Here is an 18,016-nt window from a genome sequence, read left to right as displayed (position 1 = left end):
CAAAATTCAATATATACTGCATAGTATTTTTACTTTTTGTTGGGTGGTTTATGGTCATGAAAAGATTATTATTATTTCCTTTCAATTATGAAAGAATATAGTTCATACTTGCAGTAGAAATATAAACATATAGAAACATTTAAGGAAGTACAAAAATTCAGTCCTACTCTAATAAGTAGACTCAACATTGGCACTTATTCCTTAGTCTACACCGTGGATGTGTGTCTGCATGTGTGTAAATTGCTGGTGTAAAGTTAATGTATGGGATTTTATGTGCACTTTGGTGTTCTCTGTGCTCTTAAAAAGTTTATAGAAATTATAATCATTCACAAGTCATGACAGATTCAGCATTTTAATGACACGTAGTGTGTTATTACTTGGATACTGTAACCTTTTGGCTTTCTTCATTTTTAGATATTTCAGTTATTTCTAACTTGGTGACTTTTAAAGTAATTTTTAAAGGGTAACTATAAATAATTTGTTTATTTTTATTTTCTGAGAAGAAATTTCTAAATGTGGAATTACTGTCTCAAAGTAAGATTCGGAAAGTCTTTCAAGGCATCCTAATGCTTATAGAGGTCTTGTTTTTTAGAGAGCTTATAGCAGTTTATATTGCATCAGTTCAAATGTTTTATGTATTTATTTACTTGCTGTTGGTTTTTGCATAGGGCATGTGTGCAGACCAGAGAGAGATACAGAGAGTGGGCAAGTGAACAATCACCCTCGCAGGGGGCTGGCCATGCTGCAGTCCCTTCTCCAGTCTCCTCTCAGGAGTTTGGGCGTGCCTGCACACAGGCTTGTCATGATTTCCAAGCCACCAGGTCCAGGACTTGAACCCTAGTCGGCCATATGGGAATCCAGCGCCTTAACCACCACACCACCTGTTGGCCCTAAAATGTTTTAGATGAAGCTGGTTTAGCCTTTTTAGCTGGCAGTTTGGAAGTCTAAAATTTTTAAATTTATAAACTCTGGGACCTAACAAGTTCTAGTTCCATCAATCTTAATTTACTAAGAGAGTTTTATAAGACAGCAAAAATTTATGTGCAGAGATGCCCATTGTAGCATTAGTGATAAAAACTGCCTTATATAAGTCTATAGAAATGATGAAATTCTAGTAAAGCCGTTCTAAAGGAATACTATGTAATTATTAGAAACAATGAGATAGTAGTCCATAAACTAAAATTTGCACATGAATATATTCATTGATTCCTTTCTAAGGAGGGGGCACCCTCCAGTGGGCATGTGTGTTGGTGGGTGCCGCACAGTGGGTCTGGAAAGTCAGCCACCAACATGGTACCCTGGCAGATGGGAGTGGGAGGGCAAGAGCCTTCCACCTGCTGACACATGCTTCCTGGATCGTGAGGGTTCTTTCAGGAGAATATGTGCGATTCACCGTTTTCAAAAAAGGAGTGGGCTGGCACTATCACCCACAGCTCAGGGCTGGGCCTGGGTATGAAGAAATATAGGTTGGATTAGAAGTTTAGATTTGTAAGCCAGCATTGTAGTCTAGTCATTAAGGGAACCAGACCCCACTGGCTCACTGTGGTTCGAATCCCAGCCCCAGCTTAAAAAACATGCCAGGCACATGTGGGAATGGGGAGGGATGAGAGGGGATGGCAGAGTGAGCACAAGCACATCCGCCCTCTAGCAATTAAAAACAAAGTTTAGGTTTTTGTGAAAGTTGCCGTGCCCGTGTGAGCCTTCCAGACCTTTCTGAAGTGTTCCGCCCTGCGAGGAAGATGTCAGTAAGCTGGTGTCAGGAGTGGCGAGTGCGTCTCCTCTGCTTTTGGTGGACTGTTGCTTTCACTGATGACTTTCCTCTGACACGTTCCCTTTTCTCTTAGGTTCTACCTGGGGGGGCCAACGAGTGTCCGTGGATTCAGCATGCACAGCATCGGGCCACAGAGCGAAGGTCTGTCGTTGCCCCAGGGGTTCCCTAGCTGAGAAGGGGTCAGCGCTAATTCTCAAACCCCATATTTGTTTAAACCACAGCGATGAGCAGTGCTCATATCTCCCAGCGATCAGATTGGCCCCTCACGGAATCCGTCACTTGGCAGGGGTGGGGTATTTATAGAGAGCTATGGAAAAATGAGGAATTTATTTAAGCAAAAAATATGTGAGAATGACTTGCAGCCCCACCATGCCTGGAGAAGCACGCCTGAACGCACGTTCGGCTGTGTGGTCCCTGTAGGCTTTACCTGTAGATGACACCATGTTCTGTTTTGTTTTGTTTGCTTGCTATGTTTTAACCCGTTTCTCCCCCCAACCCCTCCTAATCACATAATAGCACATTTTGATGGAATAAGTACTTTTTAATTTTTTCTTTTTTTTGGAGAGGTTTTTGCTATAGGCAGGCGCACTTGCCAGAAAGACAGAGAGAGACAGAGAAATAGAAAGTGAGAAATCACCCCACAGGGGGGATGGTCATGCCGCAATCCCTTCTCCTCCATTCTCCTCTCGGGATCTTGGGCACGCACGCACACGCACCCGGCGTGAGTTTAAGTCACCAGGTCTGGGACTCGAACTGCGGTCGACTACATGCAAGTCCAGTGACATATCCATTACGCTAACTGCTGGTCCCAGTACTTTCTAATTTTTAACAGCTGCATATTTCATCTTAATGACATACTATAATTGTATTCTAATTACTAGACTTTAATTTTTAGAGCAGTTTCAGGTTTGCAAAAAAATTGAGCAGAAAATGCAGAGTTGCCGTGACCACCCCGTAGCTTCCTGTTATCAGCACCTGGCTTTAGCGTGCCATGGCTGTCACCCTTGCTGACTCAGTCTGAATACGACTGCTCGTCTGTGGCTCAGCCAGTGGCTCCCTCGGTGGTGGCCTCGTGTGGCCCTGATGAATGCAGGTGGCGTGTCCACTGTCGCAGTATCGCAGAGTCACTTCACCACCGAAAACCCCTGGCTCCACCCCGTTACCCTTCCCTTCTTCCCACCAGACTATTGCCAGCTCCACATCTTTTTTCTTTTCTTAAAGAATTATTTTATTAACTTTTATTTACTTATTTATTTAAATTTGATGAGGGAGGGGGAAAGAGAGAGAAAGTGAAAGAGAGAGAAAGTGAGAAAGCAAGCTGCCAGGTCTGGGACTTGAACTGCTGTCAGCCATGTGGGAGTCCAGTACCCTTAACCACCTGCCGCCCCCCCCCCCATTTTTCTTTTCTTTTTTAAAAAAATTTTGTGAGGGAGAGGGTGAGAGAGAGGAAAAGGGAAGGAGACAGAGATATTTTTGAGGATCTTGCAGTGTTGTGACCCTTCTGCCCCAGCCTCCCATTAAGCTGGGGTTGCACAGCCATGCTCAGCATGTTCAGGGTGGCCTGGGAACTGCACGTGGGCCGCCGTGTACCCTCCAGTCTCCCAGGTGGTGGAGCTCTCTGTGTGCCACTGCAGCCGGTCTTTTTACTGTCTATTGATCTATCCACAGATCTTTTTATTCTCTCTATTGTTTTGCCTTTTCCAGAATGTCAAAGAGTGGGAATCATACAGTATGTAGCATTTGAGACTGGCTTTTATGTAGTAATATGCATTTAAGTTCTGCCATGTCTTTTTCAGACTTGTGAGCTCATTTCTTTTCTTTTTTTTTTTTTTTTGGAGAGGTTTTTGCTATAGGGCACAGGGCTCGCGCACTTGCCAGACAGACAGACAGAGACAGAGAGACAGAAAGCGAGAAATCACCCCCCAGAGGGGATGGCCACGCCGCAATCCCTTCTCCTCCATTCTCCTCTCATGATCTTGGGCATGCACGCATATGCGCCCGGCGTGAGTTTAAGCCACCAGGTCTGGGACGCGAACCACGGTCGACTACGTTGGAGTCCAGCGACATAGCCATTACGCTAACTGCTGGTCCCCCAGAGAGCTCATTTCTTTTTAATGCAAATAATATTGCACTGTATGGATATACCACAGCTTGCTCATCCCTGCGCCTGTCAGAGGGCCTCTGGGCTGCTTCCATTGTTCAGCTGTCAGGAGTAAAGCATCTGTTCTGTAAGTCATGGGTGGTTTTTGTGTGGACATAAGTTTTCAGAGCAGTTGGGTAAATACCAAGGGGCACAGTTGCTCGATCATGTTTTAAGAGCATGCCTAAATACATAAATACATACATACGTACATTTATTTATCTGTAGAGGTTTTTGCCTTAGGGGGAGTGTGCTTGCCAGATAGAGAGACAAGAGACAGTGAGAGGGAAAGTGAGAAATCACCCTCTGAGGGGATGGCCACACTGTAGTCCCCTCTCCTCCATTCTCCTCCCAATATCTTGGGCACTCACGCACATGTGCCCAGCGTGAGTTTCAAGCCACCAGGTCCAGGACTTGAAGTGTGGTCGACCATGTGGGAGTCCAGTGACATAACTGCTATGCCATCTGCTGGTCCCAAGGATGCCTGCTTTATGAGAAACTGGCACATAAGCTTCCCAAACAGCTGTAGCATTTCACATTCCCTCCAGTGTTGGAGGAGGGAGAGAAATGAGCATTTTCAACAGTTGCATTATTTTGTCTTGTTGACGTAGATTAGTTTGGAAAACCAAATTCCAAGTTTTGGCCAATTAGTCTTTATTCGAGAGAGATTTTTGCTATAGAGTGTGTGTTCTCTCTGGAAAGACAGACAGAAAGTGAGAAATCACCCCCTGGGGGGTGGCCATGTCCCAATCCCTTCTCCTTCATTCCCCTCTTGGGATTTGGGCACACATGCACATGCTCCTGGCATGAGTTGGAAGCCACTGGGCCCGTGCCGTGAACCGTAGTTGACCACGTGAGAGTCCAGTGACAGTGATGTAACCATTCTGCCATCTACTGGTCCCAGTCTTTTTTGTATTTAAGAGAATTTATGCCTTCTGACTGAGTTTTTGCGTTTACCTGTGTGTTTTACCTTGAAGTTCTAGATGTGAAATTGCTAGATGAAAGGAATTGGAGCTTTGTGTTTGTACAACAGGGTCTTGTGGTGTCTTTGTTGCTTCCATTTTTATATGGTGATAAACAATGACTACACTCTTTACATTGTTCTTTCTTTTTTATAAAGTTTGCTCTAGAGCAGTGTGCTCATCAGAGAGAGACAGACAGGGAGAGGAAAAGTGAGAAACCACCCCTTAGGGGAATGGCCACTGCAGTCCCTTCCCCTCCGTTCTCTTCTTGGGATTTTGGGCACACATGCACACGCCCGATATGTTTTTCAAGCCACCGGTTCCAGGACTTAAACCATGGTCAGCCATGTGGGATCCAGCTGCATGAACCACCAAACCATCTGCTGGACCCTATGCTCTAGATTTCTTTTCTTTTCCTTTTTTTGGACAAGTTTTTGCTACCAGAAAGAGACAGAGAGATAGCGAAAAATCACCCCCCAGAGGGGATGCCACGCTGCAATCCCTTCTCCTCCATTCTTCTCTTGGGATCTTGGGCACGCACACGCATGCGCCTGGCTTGAGTTTTAGCCATCGGGTCCAGGACTCAAACCGCAGCCGACTACATGGGAGTCCAGCGACATAGCCATTACAGCAACTGCTGATTCCTGCGCTCTAGATTTCTCTACATGGTATAAGTTATTTTTTTTCACTTTTTAGAGTACTTGATTGCAGTATCATTTCTTAGAAAAATAACACTTTTTGGGTAGTTTCATGTTAACTTGTTTTATTAGAAGTATGACGTTGACTGTGTAAGTTCAGCAATCTTCATGGGCCTGAGAAGTAAATACAGTGATAATGCACTTACTACCAGTCAGAGGGGCAATTGGTGAGATTCTGTGGACAAGGGTGTGAATTGCCCTACCATTTTGTGCAAGCAATTCGATGTGTAGAAGCCTTAACCATCTATACTTGCATGTCTAAGAAGTTCACGGATGTGTATTATGAAGAATACATGGCTTTCAGAGTTTGGGTACCAAGAGAAACTCATACTTGAATCCACTTCCACAAACTTGTCGACATCCCCTCTGCATGTGCAGGGTTTGTATTAATTGGCCCAGTCATAGAATGGGCAGGTGATTAATGCTGTCTTCACGTTAGAGCCAGGAAGAGCCAGTCACAGCCCTGGCTGAATGATGGCATGGCCGAGTCGCAGAGACCTCGACCGGAGGAACGCGCACTGCGTGATCTGTAAACGCAGTGTGGAGGTGCACGAAGCCCTCTGTGGTTAGAGCTTAGGGCAGGCCTGGCTGGGGGAGGGGGAGAACCAGGCCTTCGGGGACTGGGCATGTCACATCTCAATCCCGGACCCACTCTAGAGGCGTGCTCCGTGTGTGGAAATTAACTGCGTTGTAACCTAGGGCGTCGTGCTCTGCTTGCACATCGTACTTACGTAGGAGTTTAAAACAATGTGAGTGCGAGGAGACTCGTCGTAGGCCAGCGTCCACGACAAAGTTAGGAGCTAGTCTGATAATAGAAGAGAAATAGGCCATTACATCTGGGTACACTCGTGTTATTATTCAGGCATAAAAACCATGTTTTCAAGGAGTATAATTAAGTCTTAGGAGAAAGTTCTTGTATTAAACTGAAGAAAATGCAGAACTGTGAAGTGAGACTCTCACTCGCCATTTAATTATACAGTATGTGTTACAATTCACTGGGCAGGGAGCACCAGGATGTTGGCCGGTTAGTTTCAAATGGCAGAAATTAAAAGATTTTAATTTAGGGGGACCAGCAGATGGCATAATGGTTACATTGCTGGACTCCCACATAGTCGACTGCGGTTCGAGTCCTGGACCCGGCAGCTTAAAACTCACGCCATGTGAGGGGCCGGCAGGTGGCATGGTGGTTAAAGGCACTGGATTCCCACATGGCCGACCGTGGTTCAAGTCCTGGACCTGGCAGCTTGCTTTCTCACTCTCTCTCCCTCTCTCTCACTCTGTCCCTCTCTGGTCAAACTGAAATAAACAAATGAATAAATAATAAATAAAAAGTTAAAAAAAAAACAAAAACAAAAAACTCACGCCATGTGCATATGCATACATGCCCAAAATCCTGAGAGGAGAATGGAGGAGAAGGGATTGCAGCATGGCTATCCCCTCAAGGGGTGATTTCTCACTTTCTATCTCTATCTCTCCAGTGAGTACACGCACCCTATAGCAAAAATCGCTCAGAAAAAAAAAAAAAAAGATTTTAATTTTTTTCTAATTTCCTAGGTTTATCAAATTTTCTTTTTCTTTTTTTTGGAGAGGTTTTTGCTATAGGGCATGTGTGCTCACCAGAAAGAGATAGAAAGTGAGAAATCACCCCCCCGGGGGGGATGGCCATGACGCAATCCCTTCTCTTTCATTCTCCTCTCAGGATCTTGGGCACACACGCACACGCACCTGGAATGAGTTTAAGCCACTATATCCGTGACTACATGGGATGCAGCAACATAGCCATTTCACCATTTGCTGGTCCCGGTTTATCAAATTTTCTACAATGAGTATATTACTTTTATGATAAGAATAAAATAAGTTTTTAAAAAGAGCAGTACGGCAGTTTCTGGGAAATTAAAATGAACTTTATCTTCTGTAATTTGTTTGTCAGTTGTTTTCCTTTAGAACTTTAGCAGGTGGTGTAGTGGCTAAGGTGCTGGACTCTTACATGGTTGACCGTGGTTTGAGTCCCGGGCCTGTCGCCTTGAAAATCATGCTGGATACATGTGCATACATGCCCAGAATCCCAAGAGGAGGAATGAAAGAGAAAGGACTGTGATGTGCCGTCCCTCTGGGGCTGATTTCTCACCGTCTCTATGCTTCTCTTTCTCTCTCTGGTGAACACACATGCCCTATGGCAAAGAAATTGAATATGGAAAAGGATTAAGGATGTAGTGGAGTCTTTAAGTGAACGAGTAGTTCACTGTTGAGTATTTTTCTTTTTCGTGTGGGTCCTTTTGTATTAGAGAGGCTGAAGCGCTTCCGAATGGTGTTTTGCAACAAGGTATAATTAGGGTAGCAGAAGTTTCTGTGGTCACTTTAATGACAGGCTACTTATAGTTACAGTGGAGAGGGTAGGAGTGTTTAGAGATAATGCGAATGTGCGCTCTCAGTGGGCCGTCTGGAACCTCAGCTAAAGTAATGTCTGTCTGAAACGCACAAACCCCAGTGGACCTGAGCTGCATGGACTCTTCCCGCTAGGACTCAGCCGGGCGCGTCTGCCTATGCAGAGGGTGTAGTCCCTTGCCTCTGCGTAGTTGGCCGGGCAGCCGTTCCAGAAACGGCAGAGACGTTTCCTGCATTTCATCTCTCTGTATTGTGGTCCTGAACATTGTGAAAATAATGCAGTTTATTTGCCAGTGGAAGCAATTTGGCAATCTGTAGTCGTGGATAAAGTGGTTGCCACGAGTCACTTGTTTCTAGCATTGTATAGGTAGGGTAAATGATGGAGTTCATATTTTTCCTGAATTACACTGATGCCTCCCCCACCCCGTGTTTAAATCCAATTGTAAAACAAACCCAGAGAAAGAGGGTTATTTAAATGAGGCCAGCAGTATCGGGTAGATGAACAACTGCTCGTAGAACTTGAGCACCATGTCACGCATGATGTAAACCTTCTTCTAGGATGTAGAGAGCTGGCGTGGTTTTCCCTGTCACTGACCGGTTCTGTTCTTGCCCTCTGTGCCCTTCCTGCTTAGGAGACTACCTGGGCGGAGAAGCATACTGGGCCGGCGGCCTGCACCTGTACACCCCGCTGCCTTTCCGGCCCGGCCAGGGCGGCTTCGGAGAACTTTTCAGAACACACTTTTTTCTCAACGCAGGGAACCTCTGCAACCTCAACTACGGTGAGACTCAAACTACTAAAGAAACTGTTACACTTGTTTTTCTGTTTACGAGCACAGTACGAGGGCCAGCGGGTGGCGTGGTAGTTGGGGCACTGGATTCCCACACGGCCATCCTGGACCTGGTGGCTGAGAATCATACCAGGTGCACGTGTGTGTGTGCCCAGAATCCCAGGAGGAGAATGGAGAAGGGATTGCAGTGTAGCCATCCTCCCGGGAGGTGATTCCTCACTTTTCTTCTCACTGTCTCCGTCTGTCTCTCTCCAGCAAGCACACATGCCCTATGGCAAAAACCTAAAAAAAAAAAAGAAAAGGCACAGTACCCAAGGAGGTGTCTGTCTTTTTAGATTATATTGTCTTTAAATTTAAAGACATTCCTACGGCCAGTCAGTGGTGCTGTGGTTAAGGTGGCTGGATCCCACATAGCCGACTGCATGGTTTAAATCCCAGACCTGGGAGCTTGAAAAACAGGACAGGCATGTGTGTGTGTGCCCAAATCCCTCTCCTGAGAGGAGAGGGATTGCAGTGTGGCCATCCCCTCGAGGGGTGCTTTCTCACTTTCCCTAACACACTCTGTAGCAAAAAGAAACAGAAGAAAGAGAATTAGTCACCTGATGCCGCCTTACGAAGAAAGAGCTGTTTATTCATTTATTCAGCAGACGTTTCTGGAGCACTTGCTGTATGCCAGCTGCGATGGCTGCAGAGTAGAATGGGGTCTTTACTTCAAGGAGCAGCAAATGTATCTAGCTAGAGGTACCCGGAAGGCTTCCTAGAAGGTCAGGCCCTGAGCTGAAGATGTGGGGTGGTCAGGGGTTGGGAAAAGCCGTCTTAGGCAGAGAGAGCAGAAGACGCCACATTGGGGTCCTGATCACATGGCGTGTTTTCCTGGAACGTCTCAGGGCCCAGCAGGAGCGAGGGCCACACGGCCTGAGGACGGCATCCACATCGGGCTCACACGTCTGTCTCTCTTCCAGGGGAGGGCCCGAAAGCCCACATTCGTAAGCTGGCCGAGTGCATCCGCTGGTCTTACGGTGCTGGGATCGTCCTGAGGCTCGGCAACATCGCTCGGCTGGAGCTCAATTACTGCATCCCCATGGGCGTGCAGGGTGGCGACAGGTAATGCCGGGAGGGCTTCCCAGCCCCACTCCCCCACCGCGTTCTGTGTTGGACATGGTTAATCGTGTCATCAGTGGCTATTAGGGTTCAAGATTCTGCGACTGGGGGACCAGCAGTTAGTGTAATGACTATGTCGCTGGACTCCCATGTAGTCGACCGTGGTGTGAGTCTTGGACCCGGTGGCTTAAGCTCATGCCCGGCACGTGTGCGTGCGTGCCCAAGATCCCGAGAGGAGCATGGAGGAGAAGGGATTGTGGCGTGACCATCCCCCTGGGTGGTGATTTCTCGTTTTCTGTCCTCTGTCTCTCTCTCTCTCTCTCTGGTGAGCGCACGCACCCTATAGCAAAAACCTCTCCAAAAAAAAAAGATTCTGCAAGTGGGCCGGTCCTGGGGCATAGCTGTTAAGTGCTGCCTGTAGAGAGCCTGAGTTCGAGTCCTGGCCCTGGCACGTGTGCCTGAGTGCCCCAGTCCTGATTGGGGCGGGGGGACGGCGGGGAAAGGGACTGCAGCATGGCATGCCCCATCGAGGGGAACTCTCTCCTTGTGTCTCTGTGTCTTGGCGCGTGTGCCCTCTTGCAATTAAAGAATATTTAAGAGAAATGAATGGGTAGCAAAAGAGTGAGAATACACCACTGGGCACCCCACGTCCAGTGCGGAGGAGAACATGTGCAGCGCCCCTCCCCTCCCTCAGAGCCATCCTGCTTACTGGTCCCCGGGTAGCAGGACTCCCTCAGGAGGGCTGGCTGGAGGCGTCGGCCAGGCACGCTCGTCCTGCTGCTAGAGGGATTGCGGCGTTCCCGGGGCTTCACTTTGCAGGCCAGGCTAGAGGTCGGAGCGGGCCGTGGAGGGCTCACTCTTGAGCACCTGTTGTGCAGCCCGCCTCTCGGTCTTTCTCCATTGAGACAAGGTTTGCTACGCGTGACATGGTGGATAGAGTTAGGGCTGCTGACAGTGGAAACTAATCCCACCTCTTAAGTGTGTGGTGTAAGCTTTCAGTGTCTCTGGAAAAGTCCCCACGGCGTGTGTTGGGAGCTCAGGCTGCCGGAGCAGGACCACGCAGGTGTCTTAGACGGCAGGCATGTTTTCTTGGAGCTGGAGGTGGGAAGTCCAAGACCAAGTCGGCAGAGCCCACTCCTGGCAAGGCCCCCTCCCTGGCTTGCTGACGGCAGCCTTCACTGGTCCGTGCTCGGTGTGCTCCGGTGTGCCTCCTCCTCAGGCTCTCATCCCGCCATGGAGGGCCACCCTCGCACCCTCATCAAAGGAATCCCTTCCCACAGGCCTACCTCGGGCCGACGTGTTGGGGTAGGTCGACGTCTCTCTCACCAGTGTCATGTCTATACGCAGACCCCCGGCTTCGCTTTTTCTGCTCACTTTGTGTCCCTGTGTGCCGTCACCGAGGTGGTGCTCTCCTTGGGTCCTAACCCAGGCTCAGGCATGAAGGTGTGGTTTGCCAGTCCCCCCTCCCCCAACACCTCCTCTCCTGCTCGCCCCTCCTATCCCCTCTCCCTTCCACCCCCTCCCCTCCCCTCCCCTCCCCAGTGGGTGGGGTGGTGGCCTTGGGAAAGGAGAGCCGCTGTTGCCAGCTTCTGACCACACGTGATTACAGAGCAGCCCAGCACCTGTCGTCCAGAGGCCTCTGACTTGTGGAACCTACTCTTCCTCTCACGCTGAGGCTCACTGAGCAGCTGCTGTGTCTTGGGTGCGAGGGGCTTTGGCCCTGCAGGGATAGCAGAGCCTTCTTGCATTGTCACTTGTCACCGGCAGCAGTAGCTGCACTTCACCCCCACCAGCTCCCCTCCATGCCACCTCTGCCCTTCGCACGTGCAGGCCAGAAGGAGGTCGTCACAGACCTCTGCAGGGATGTTCTCTGGAGGCTGTCTGCCCAGCTCAGGTGCTCTGCTTAGCTGTGGCACCTGGGCTGAGTTACTAAACCTCTCTGGGTCTCCGCTCCCACATCCAGACAGTAGACAGTGATGTGACCACTTCGCAGTTTGAGGCCCGAGTGAATTAATGCATGCAGAGCGCTACAGGTGCGCCTGGGCTTTCGTCAGCAGCCAGAGCCGGTGCTCCTGTGCCCGCTGCTCTCGTGCGCCTGCTGAGCCGGTGCTCCTGCACCCGCTGCCCTCCTGCGCCCACTGCCCTCCTGCACTCACCTCTGTGCTGGCAGAGCTGTCTTCACACGGAAAGCGACCTGTGTCCTGCAGAACATAGTTCCTTCCCTTTCCGCATCACCTCTGTGCCTCCACTGGCTTTTGGTGATAGTCCATAGACGGGAAGATGTGTCCCGATTTTGGAGATTGTGAATCATGAAAAACACCTTTTATTTTAGAGCAAGATTATGCATTAGGTAGCTTTTTAGCAATGATCCTTCACAGTTTACAGTTAGCAAATGAGGCTGGTCTTGCAAGCTGCTTTCTATGAATCCCTATTCCCACCACAGATGGGAACGTAGGTCCCCTGGCTCCCCAACCAAGTGTGTATTGGAATCCTGCAGGTAGCAGCAGAGGTGGGCTGCTGGTCCTGCCCCACCTTAGCTAAGTGTGCTGGGAGTTCTGAGTGGTGCTCTCAAACTGCAGCATTCTTCTGGATCCCCGGGGACCCCGCCAAAGGTATTCTGACTCCTTCCTTTAGGGTGGCCCCAGGCCTGTACTTCAGACTTGCCCCCACCATCATGGACGTCCCAGCTCCAGGGGACTGCCACCTGGGCACTGGGTGGGGATGTCCACACCCATCTCTGTCCTTGTTCTTGCAGTACTGCTTGTGGCCACTGGGTGTCAGTGTGCTCTGAGAAGTCAGCGCTCCGCCGAGCTCAGTGTGGTTTCCCTTTCTCAGATAACACAGAGAGCGTTCCATTTACCTTTCACTGCCTTTCTCTCTTCAGGCTAGATCCAACAAATATGTTTCAGAGATTAATTTCTAATGCGCTTTCTCCTGGAAGGAAGAGGCCTGCCAGCACGAGATGCTAAAAGCCCAGCGTGGCAGGCTCCCCTCCGTCTCGGTGCTTGGAGCCGTGTGTGCAGTGGCCTGTGGGCCTGTGGGTGGGGCGCCTGGGGCGTGGAGCCGCCCGCACGAGTGCGGCTTTGTTTGAAGCTTTCCCGTCAAAAGTGCAGTTTTGTGGAGTTTGAGTGATGCTGCCAGAAATCAATCTTTATTTCTAAAATTAGACAACCACAGACTGGGACTTAGGTGTGTGGAAATCTTCCGTAGATTGATTTTCCCCACAGTCGATGCAGGCGCTCTATAATTAGGACTTCAGACCTTTACAAAATGGAAACAGTTCTGAAATGTTTGCTAAGTCTTCCATTAGAGTGGTTCGTGCACCGCCATCTCGGACCTGACCGCGTTCTGTCGCTCACCGCTTACGGGTGCCGTCTCTGGGGACCCAGTGATGAGTCGGGCTGCCCAGAACAGGACTCCCAGTGGACGGGGAAGACAGAGCCGCTGGGAGCCAGTGCCTGAGCCGAGTCTCCCCTGGAGGTGGGATGCCACGGTGCCCAGTCTGCAGTGCCAGAGCGAGGTGCTTCGAAGGAGCCTGAGGGAGGCATGGGAGGCCCAGGGCTGGGGAGGAGGGTCAGAGGAGGGCCTTTAGTGCCACGCTGGGGGTCTGGAGTTTGACTCGCCCTCCTCTCCCACCCCTGCGTCCATGCCAAGGTCTCTTGAGTCTCGGACCTGCCTGGTTCACTGCCGGTCTCCCCGTGTCCACACGCACCTAGTGTTTGTGAGGTCGTCTAGGGTGCTCTGACATGCAGGGCCATAGGTGCTCGGGGCTGTGAGTGGGTGGGTGATGGCCGAGGGCCTGTACTGAGAGTGCAAGTGCAGCCAGAAGGCAGGCTGGGAGACAGTGGGAGACAGAACACACAGAAAGGGGGCTCTCGGGGCTGTCCCAGGGCGGCCAAGGCTCCCCGAGTCGGCCTGCCTGTGCGACTTCAGCGCTGTTGTGAGATCCATAGTGGACATTTTCTTCTGTGACACGTTTATGGGGTCCCCAAACATAAGCCTGTTCTCATAAAGTTGCTTCCTCTTTCTGTGGTGACGCAAGCCAGCATTTATTGGAATACCTGGTTCTTGTCTGAATTAAGCCAAGAGCTTGACTTAGTTTTTACTCTGTGGCTTATCATCAGATGTTTTTCTAAATAGTGAATGTTTTTGTGTCTGATCTGGCCCTGGGCTTGGCCAAGTGGTCCAGATGCAGTCGCAGTTTCGAGTTTGTTTCTTGCCCCCCTTTTCAGGGAGATTTTTGCCATAGGGCACATGTATCGACCAGAGAGACAAAGAATAAGACCTCTCGCCCCCAGGGGATGGCCACACCACAGTCCTCCTCCATTCCCTTCTTGGGGTTTTAGGCACACACATTCGGCGTGAATGTTAAGCTGCTGGGTCCAGGACTCAAACCAGGATCGACTGTGTGCGAGTCTGGCATGTAACCAGTATGCCATCTGCTGGTCCCGGTCTTTGCCTTTTAAGGCTGTATGGGCTGCCGGGGAGGCCCTGGGCTGGTCAGCGCCCTGATCCTGCAGAAGGCGAGGCCACCTTAGCCGTTGTCTGTCCTGAATCTCGTCGGCCTGGTGTCTCCGTCTGCGTCAGGGGAGCAGGAAAGGCGTCCTGCCGGTGTCCCACGCTGCACCTGGTCAGGTCTGCCGATGGCACGGGGTGGGGAGGGAGAAATGGCAGCTCTCTTCTGCGTGAAGGCGCTGTCCACTGGTCTTTTCTTGAAGTTGCGCACAGCCCTCAAAAGCTCTTGTTCCATCGTGCACTGGTGGCTGTTGTCGGGACTCTGTATGTCATGTCCCCAGGGAGGTTCAGGACCCCAAAGTGGGCCAACTTAATCCCACCTGTGCAGGCCTGGCCCTGCTCTCACATAGGCCACAGCTGAGCAGTGACCGGAGGGCCAGGGTGTAGCCTCGCCGTCTTGGCCACAGTGTGCCACACAGCCGTGCACCCTGCCCCGTCGCCCCTCAGCCGGGCCCCCTGCCCCGTCCCCCCCCAGCCGGGCGCCCTGCCCCGTCCCCCCTCAGCCGTGTGCCCTGCCCCGTTCCCCCTCAGCCGTGTGCCCTGTCCTGTCCCCCCTCAGCTGTGCACCCTGTCCCGTCACCCCTCAGCTGTTGGCTGGAGCTTGTCTGCTCATCCAAAAGTAGGCCCTGTTCTCTGTGGCCATGGAATCACACCTGCCAAGTGTCAGCATACGGGTCATCTTGCAACCGACATGACCGCTTTTTTTTAATGTTTGTTTTTAAATTGACACATAGTAATTGTTGTTAAGGGTGCTGGACTCCCATATGGCCGACCATAGTTCAAATCCTTGTCCTGGCAGCTTGCTTTCTTACTCTCTCTCTCTCTCTCTCTGTCCCTCTCTAGTCAAAGTAAAATAAGTAAATAAATAAATTTAAATAAAATAATTCTTTAAAGAATTTAAAAAATAATTGCACCTATTTATGGGGCATAATGGGATTTTTTAAAACGGGGGGTGGGGAGAGAAAGCATTCCCTAGTGGGGTGTGGTCGCACTGCGGTCCTTTTTCCTGTCAGGACTTTAGACACACACATGTATGCCTGGCTTGTTTTTCAAGCCACCTGGGCCAGGATTCAAACTCTGCCCACCGTGTCGATCTGGCTCCCATGGCACAGGCCTTCCCCACTGCCCCAGGGCCGTGTGTGAGGCTCTGCTGCATGTAAGCAGTCATACACAGCACGGCTGTCACCTCAGGTGGTTATCATTTTTTGTAGTGAGAGCATTCAAGATCTTTCTTGCGGCTATTTTGAAATGCACGGTGTGGCCCAGCTACCATGTGCAGCACCGCGACCCTGCAGTGCCCCGCGGAGGGGCTGGGCTCGGTCCCAAGGCCGCACACTGGAGGTGTGTGCGTACGTTCCCACGGTCCCGATCGGCTGAGGCTGGGTGCATCGCGGCACAGAGACCCTGTCTGGGTGCCTTTTCTCTCTCCTTCTTCCTCTCTCATAGAAGAAAGAATAAAAATAAACTGACAGTGACCTAGAGTCTCCTCTGCAGGAGGACCCGGAGCTCATCCCTCTTGTCTGTAACTCCATACCCGCCCACCGCCCCTCCCAGACCTCCCTTCCCAGCCCACGGTCCCCACCATAAGTTTGTGTAGCCTTTGTGGTAACCCCCCCGGGGTCCCGAGGTGACTGCAGGCTGTGGGACTGTAGGGTCTGCCGTGGGGACCTCTGGGCTCTAGGCCAGCTCAGGGGCTGCTGCCTCCCTGTCTTCCACCTTCCTGCTCTCTGCCTCCCTCCCTACCCTCTCCACCTTCCCTGTCAGGCTTGGCGGACAGAGGGCTGAGAAGGAAGCAGTTTGGGGGGATTCGTGTCTCCATTTCTTTCCCTTTCCATCTTCAAAGGTGGATTTTTTCGTGGGCTGCTGGGCAAGGCTGGGCAGCAGACGGGGGAAGGCAGGCCGAGGGTGGGGAGGAGCAGGGGTCCCCCTGAATCTGGCAGGGCTGCTGCAGTGCTGCCAGGAGGTGGGCGCGCGTGGGGGGACCGCTGTGTCTAACTTCTCCTTGTTTTTCAGGATCTGCGATGGTGTCCAGTTTGGAGCTGGGATTAGGTTCCTGTAGCTGTCGCACCTTCCAGAGCAGCTCGGAGACGTGGGGAACAGTGCGTCACCAGCCACACGTCGTCTCTGCATCAACGCAGCCGAGCGCGTCTTTGACAGCGGTCCTTGGGGAAAGCCGTGTCAATAAATTTTACAGACGGATGCTCAGCTGCATCGCTGCTGTGATTTGCTCGCCACCCAGAGCGTCTCCCAGCTTTTCCCAGCTGCCTGTGTCCCCCTGAGTGTCCCTCTGACCGAGACAGGCCTTCTGGACAGCCTCCAGGTTCCTTCTCCCCTACTCTTCGCGTCTCGAAGCAGGAGTGCTCTGCAGAGCAGGGGGCGGGAGGGACCTCTGGCTGAGCAGACTCAGCCATGGGTAGAGGGTGTGTGCTTGGGCCTGACGCACTGCTGACCCCAGGAGACCCCATGTCAGTGGGTGCTGGGAGCACCGTGCTGGGCGTCTGGTCGTGTAAATGCAGAGTGGTCTGGGGGGAGAGGATTCTGTGTAACGTTCGGGACACAGAGGTAAAGGGGGGGCAACCGCTGACAGCATGCATGTTGGCAGGACCGGTGCGTTGGGGCCTGTGCGGCTTACAGGTCACCACGAGCTAATGGCTGAGAACATTTGACCTCTGTGGTCTGGAGGTCAGAAGTCCAAGGCAGGCCCAATTGGGCCACCATCCAGGGGCGCAGGACTGGCTCCTTCTGGAGGCTCCAAGGGCGGACCCGTCCTGGCTCAGGGTTCTGGAGGCACCCACATCCCTTGGCTGACGGCCCTTCCTCTGGTCAGAGCAGCAGCTTGGCATCCCCCGTCTCCCCGATGCTGACTCTGCCCTCATTTAAGGACCCCTGTGATGGCAGTGGGCCACTGGGCATCAGGATCGTCTCGTTTCAGTAATTTGCTATAGAGTGCATGTGCTCACTACAGAGATGGGGCGGGTGGGAGAGCACCCCTGGAGAGTATGGCCATGCCACAGTCCCGCTGCCATTCTCTCGAGATCTTGGGCACGCATGGTCACACTCAGCATGTTTCTCACGCTGCCGGTCTGGGACTCAGCCAGAGAGTTGGCCACGTGGGATCCAGTGCCTTAAGCACCACCATTCCACAGGCTGGCCCCAGGATAATCCCATTTTAAGGTGAGCTAAGCAGCACCCTGAATTCCATCTGTACTCTTTTTTCTTTCCTGAAGAGTTTTTTTTTTTTTTTTTTTTTTTGCTATAGGGCACATGCACTTGCCTGAAAGAGAGAGACAGAAAGAGAAAAATCGCCCCCCAAGGAGGGATGGCCACGCCACAATCCCTTCTCCTCCATTCTCCCCTCGGGATCTTGGGCACACACGCACACGTGGCTGGTGTGAGTTTAAGCCACTGGGTCCAGGATTCGAACCGTGATCAACTACATGGGAATCCAGCGACATAGCCATTACACCATCAGCTGGTCCCCCATCTGTAATCGTAGTTCCCGTTGTCATCCATTGAGGATATCATTGGGCCTGGAGATTAGGACACGGGCCTGTTTTGGGGTGACGTTATTCTGCCTTTTACAACTAGTGTTCCTCAGAGTAACAACTATTGGGATGCTCTTAATTAGTCACATGAGAATTTTTTTTCAGTTTGCC

The 18,016-nt window shown here is 51.1% G+C and overlaps 1 protein-coding gene across 1 annotated transcript in view; it reads left to right on the top strand.

The window, feature by feature from the left end:
- Window positions 1-16,565, top strand: part of SAMM50 (SAMM50 sorting and assembly machinery component) — a 48,817-nt gene extending 32,252 nt beyond the window's left edge. Inside the window, exons 12-15 of the mRNA XM_006150664.2 lie at window positions 1,845-1,912; window positions 8,589-8,735; window positions 9,707-9,848; window positions 16,374-16,565. Coding sequence (XP_006150726.1) covers window positions 1,845-1,912; window positions 8,589-8,735; window positions 9,707-9,848; window positions 16,374-16,419 — 403 coding nt within the window. The 3' untranslated portion in view covers window positions 16,420-16,565. The remainder of the gene's footprint in view (window positions 1-1,844; window positions 1,913-8,588; window positions 8,736-9,706; window positions 9,849-16,373) is intronic.
- The last annotated feature ends 1,451 nt before the right edge of the window (window positions 16,566-18,016 follow it).

The sequence above is a fragment of the Tupaia chinensis genome, unplaced genomic scaffold (genome assembly GCF_000334495.1).
Source record: "Tupaia chinensis unplaced genomic scaffold, TupChi_1.0 Scaffold000294_1, whole genome shotgun sequence".
Classification (NCBI taxonomy): domain Eukaryota; kingdom Metazoa; phylum Chordata; class Mammalia; order Scandentia; family Tupaiidae; genus Tupaia; species Tupaia belangeri.
Note: the sequence above shows the minus strand (reverse complement) of the source record. Positions and strands in the feature narration are given on the sequence as shown.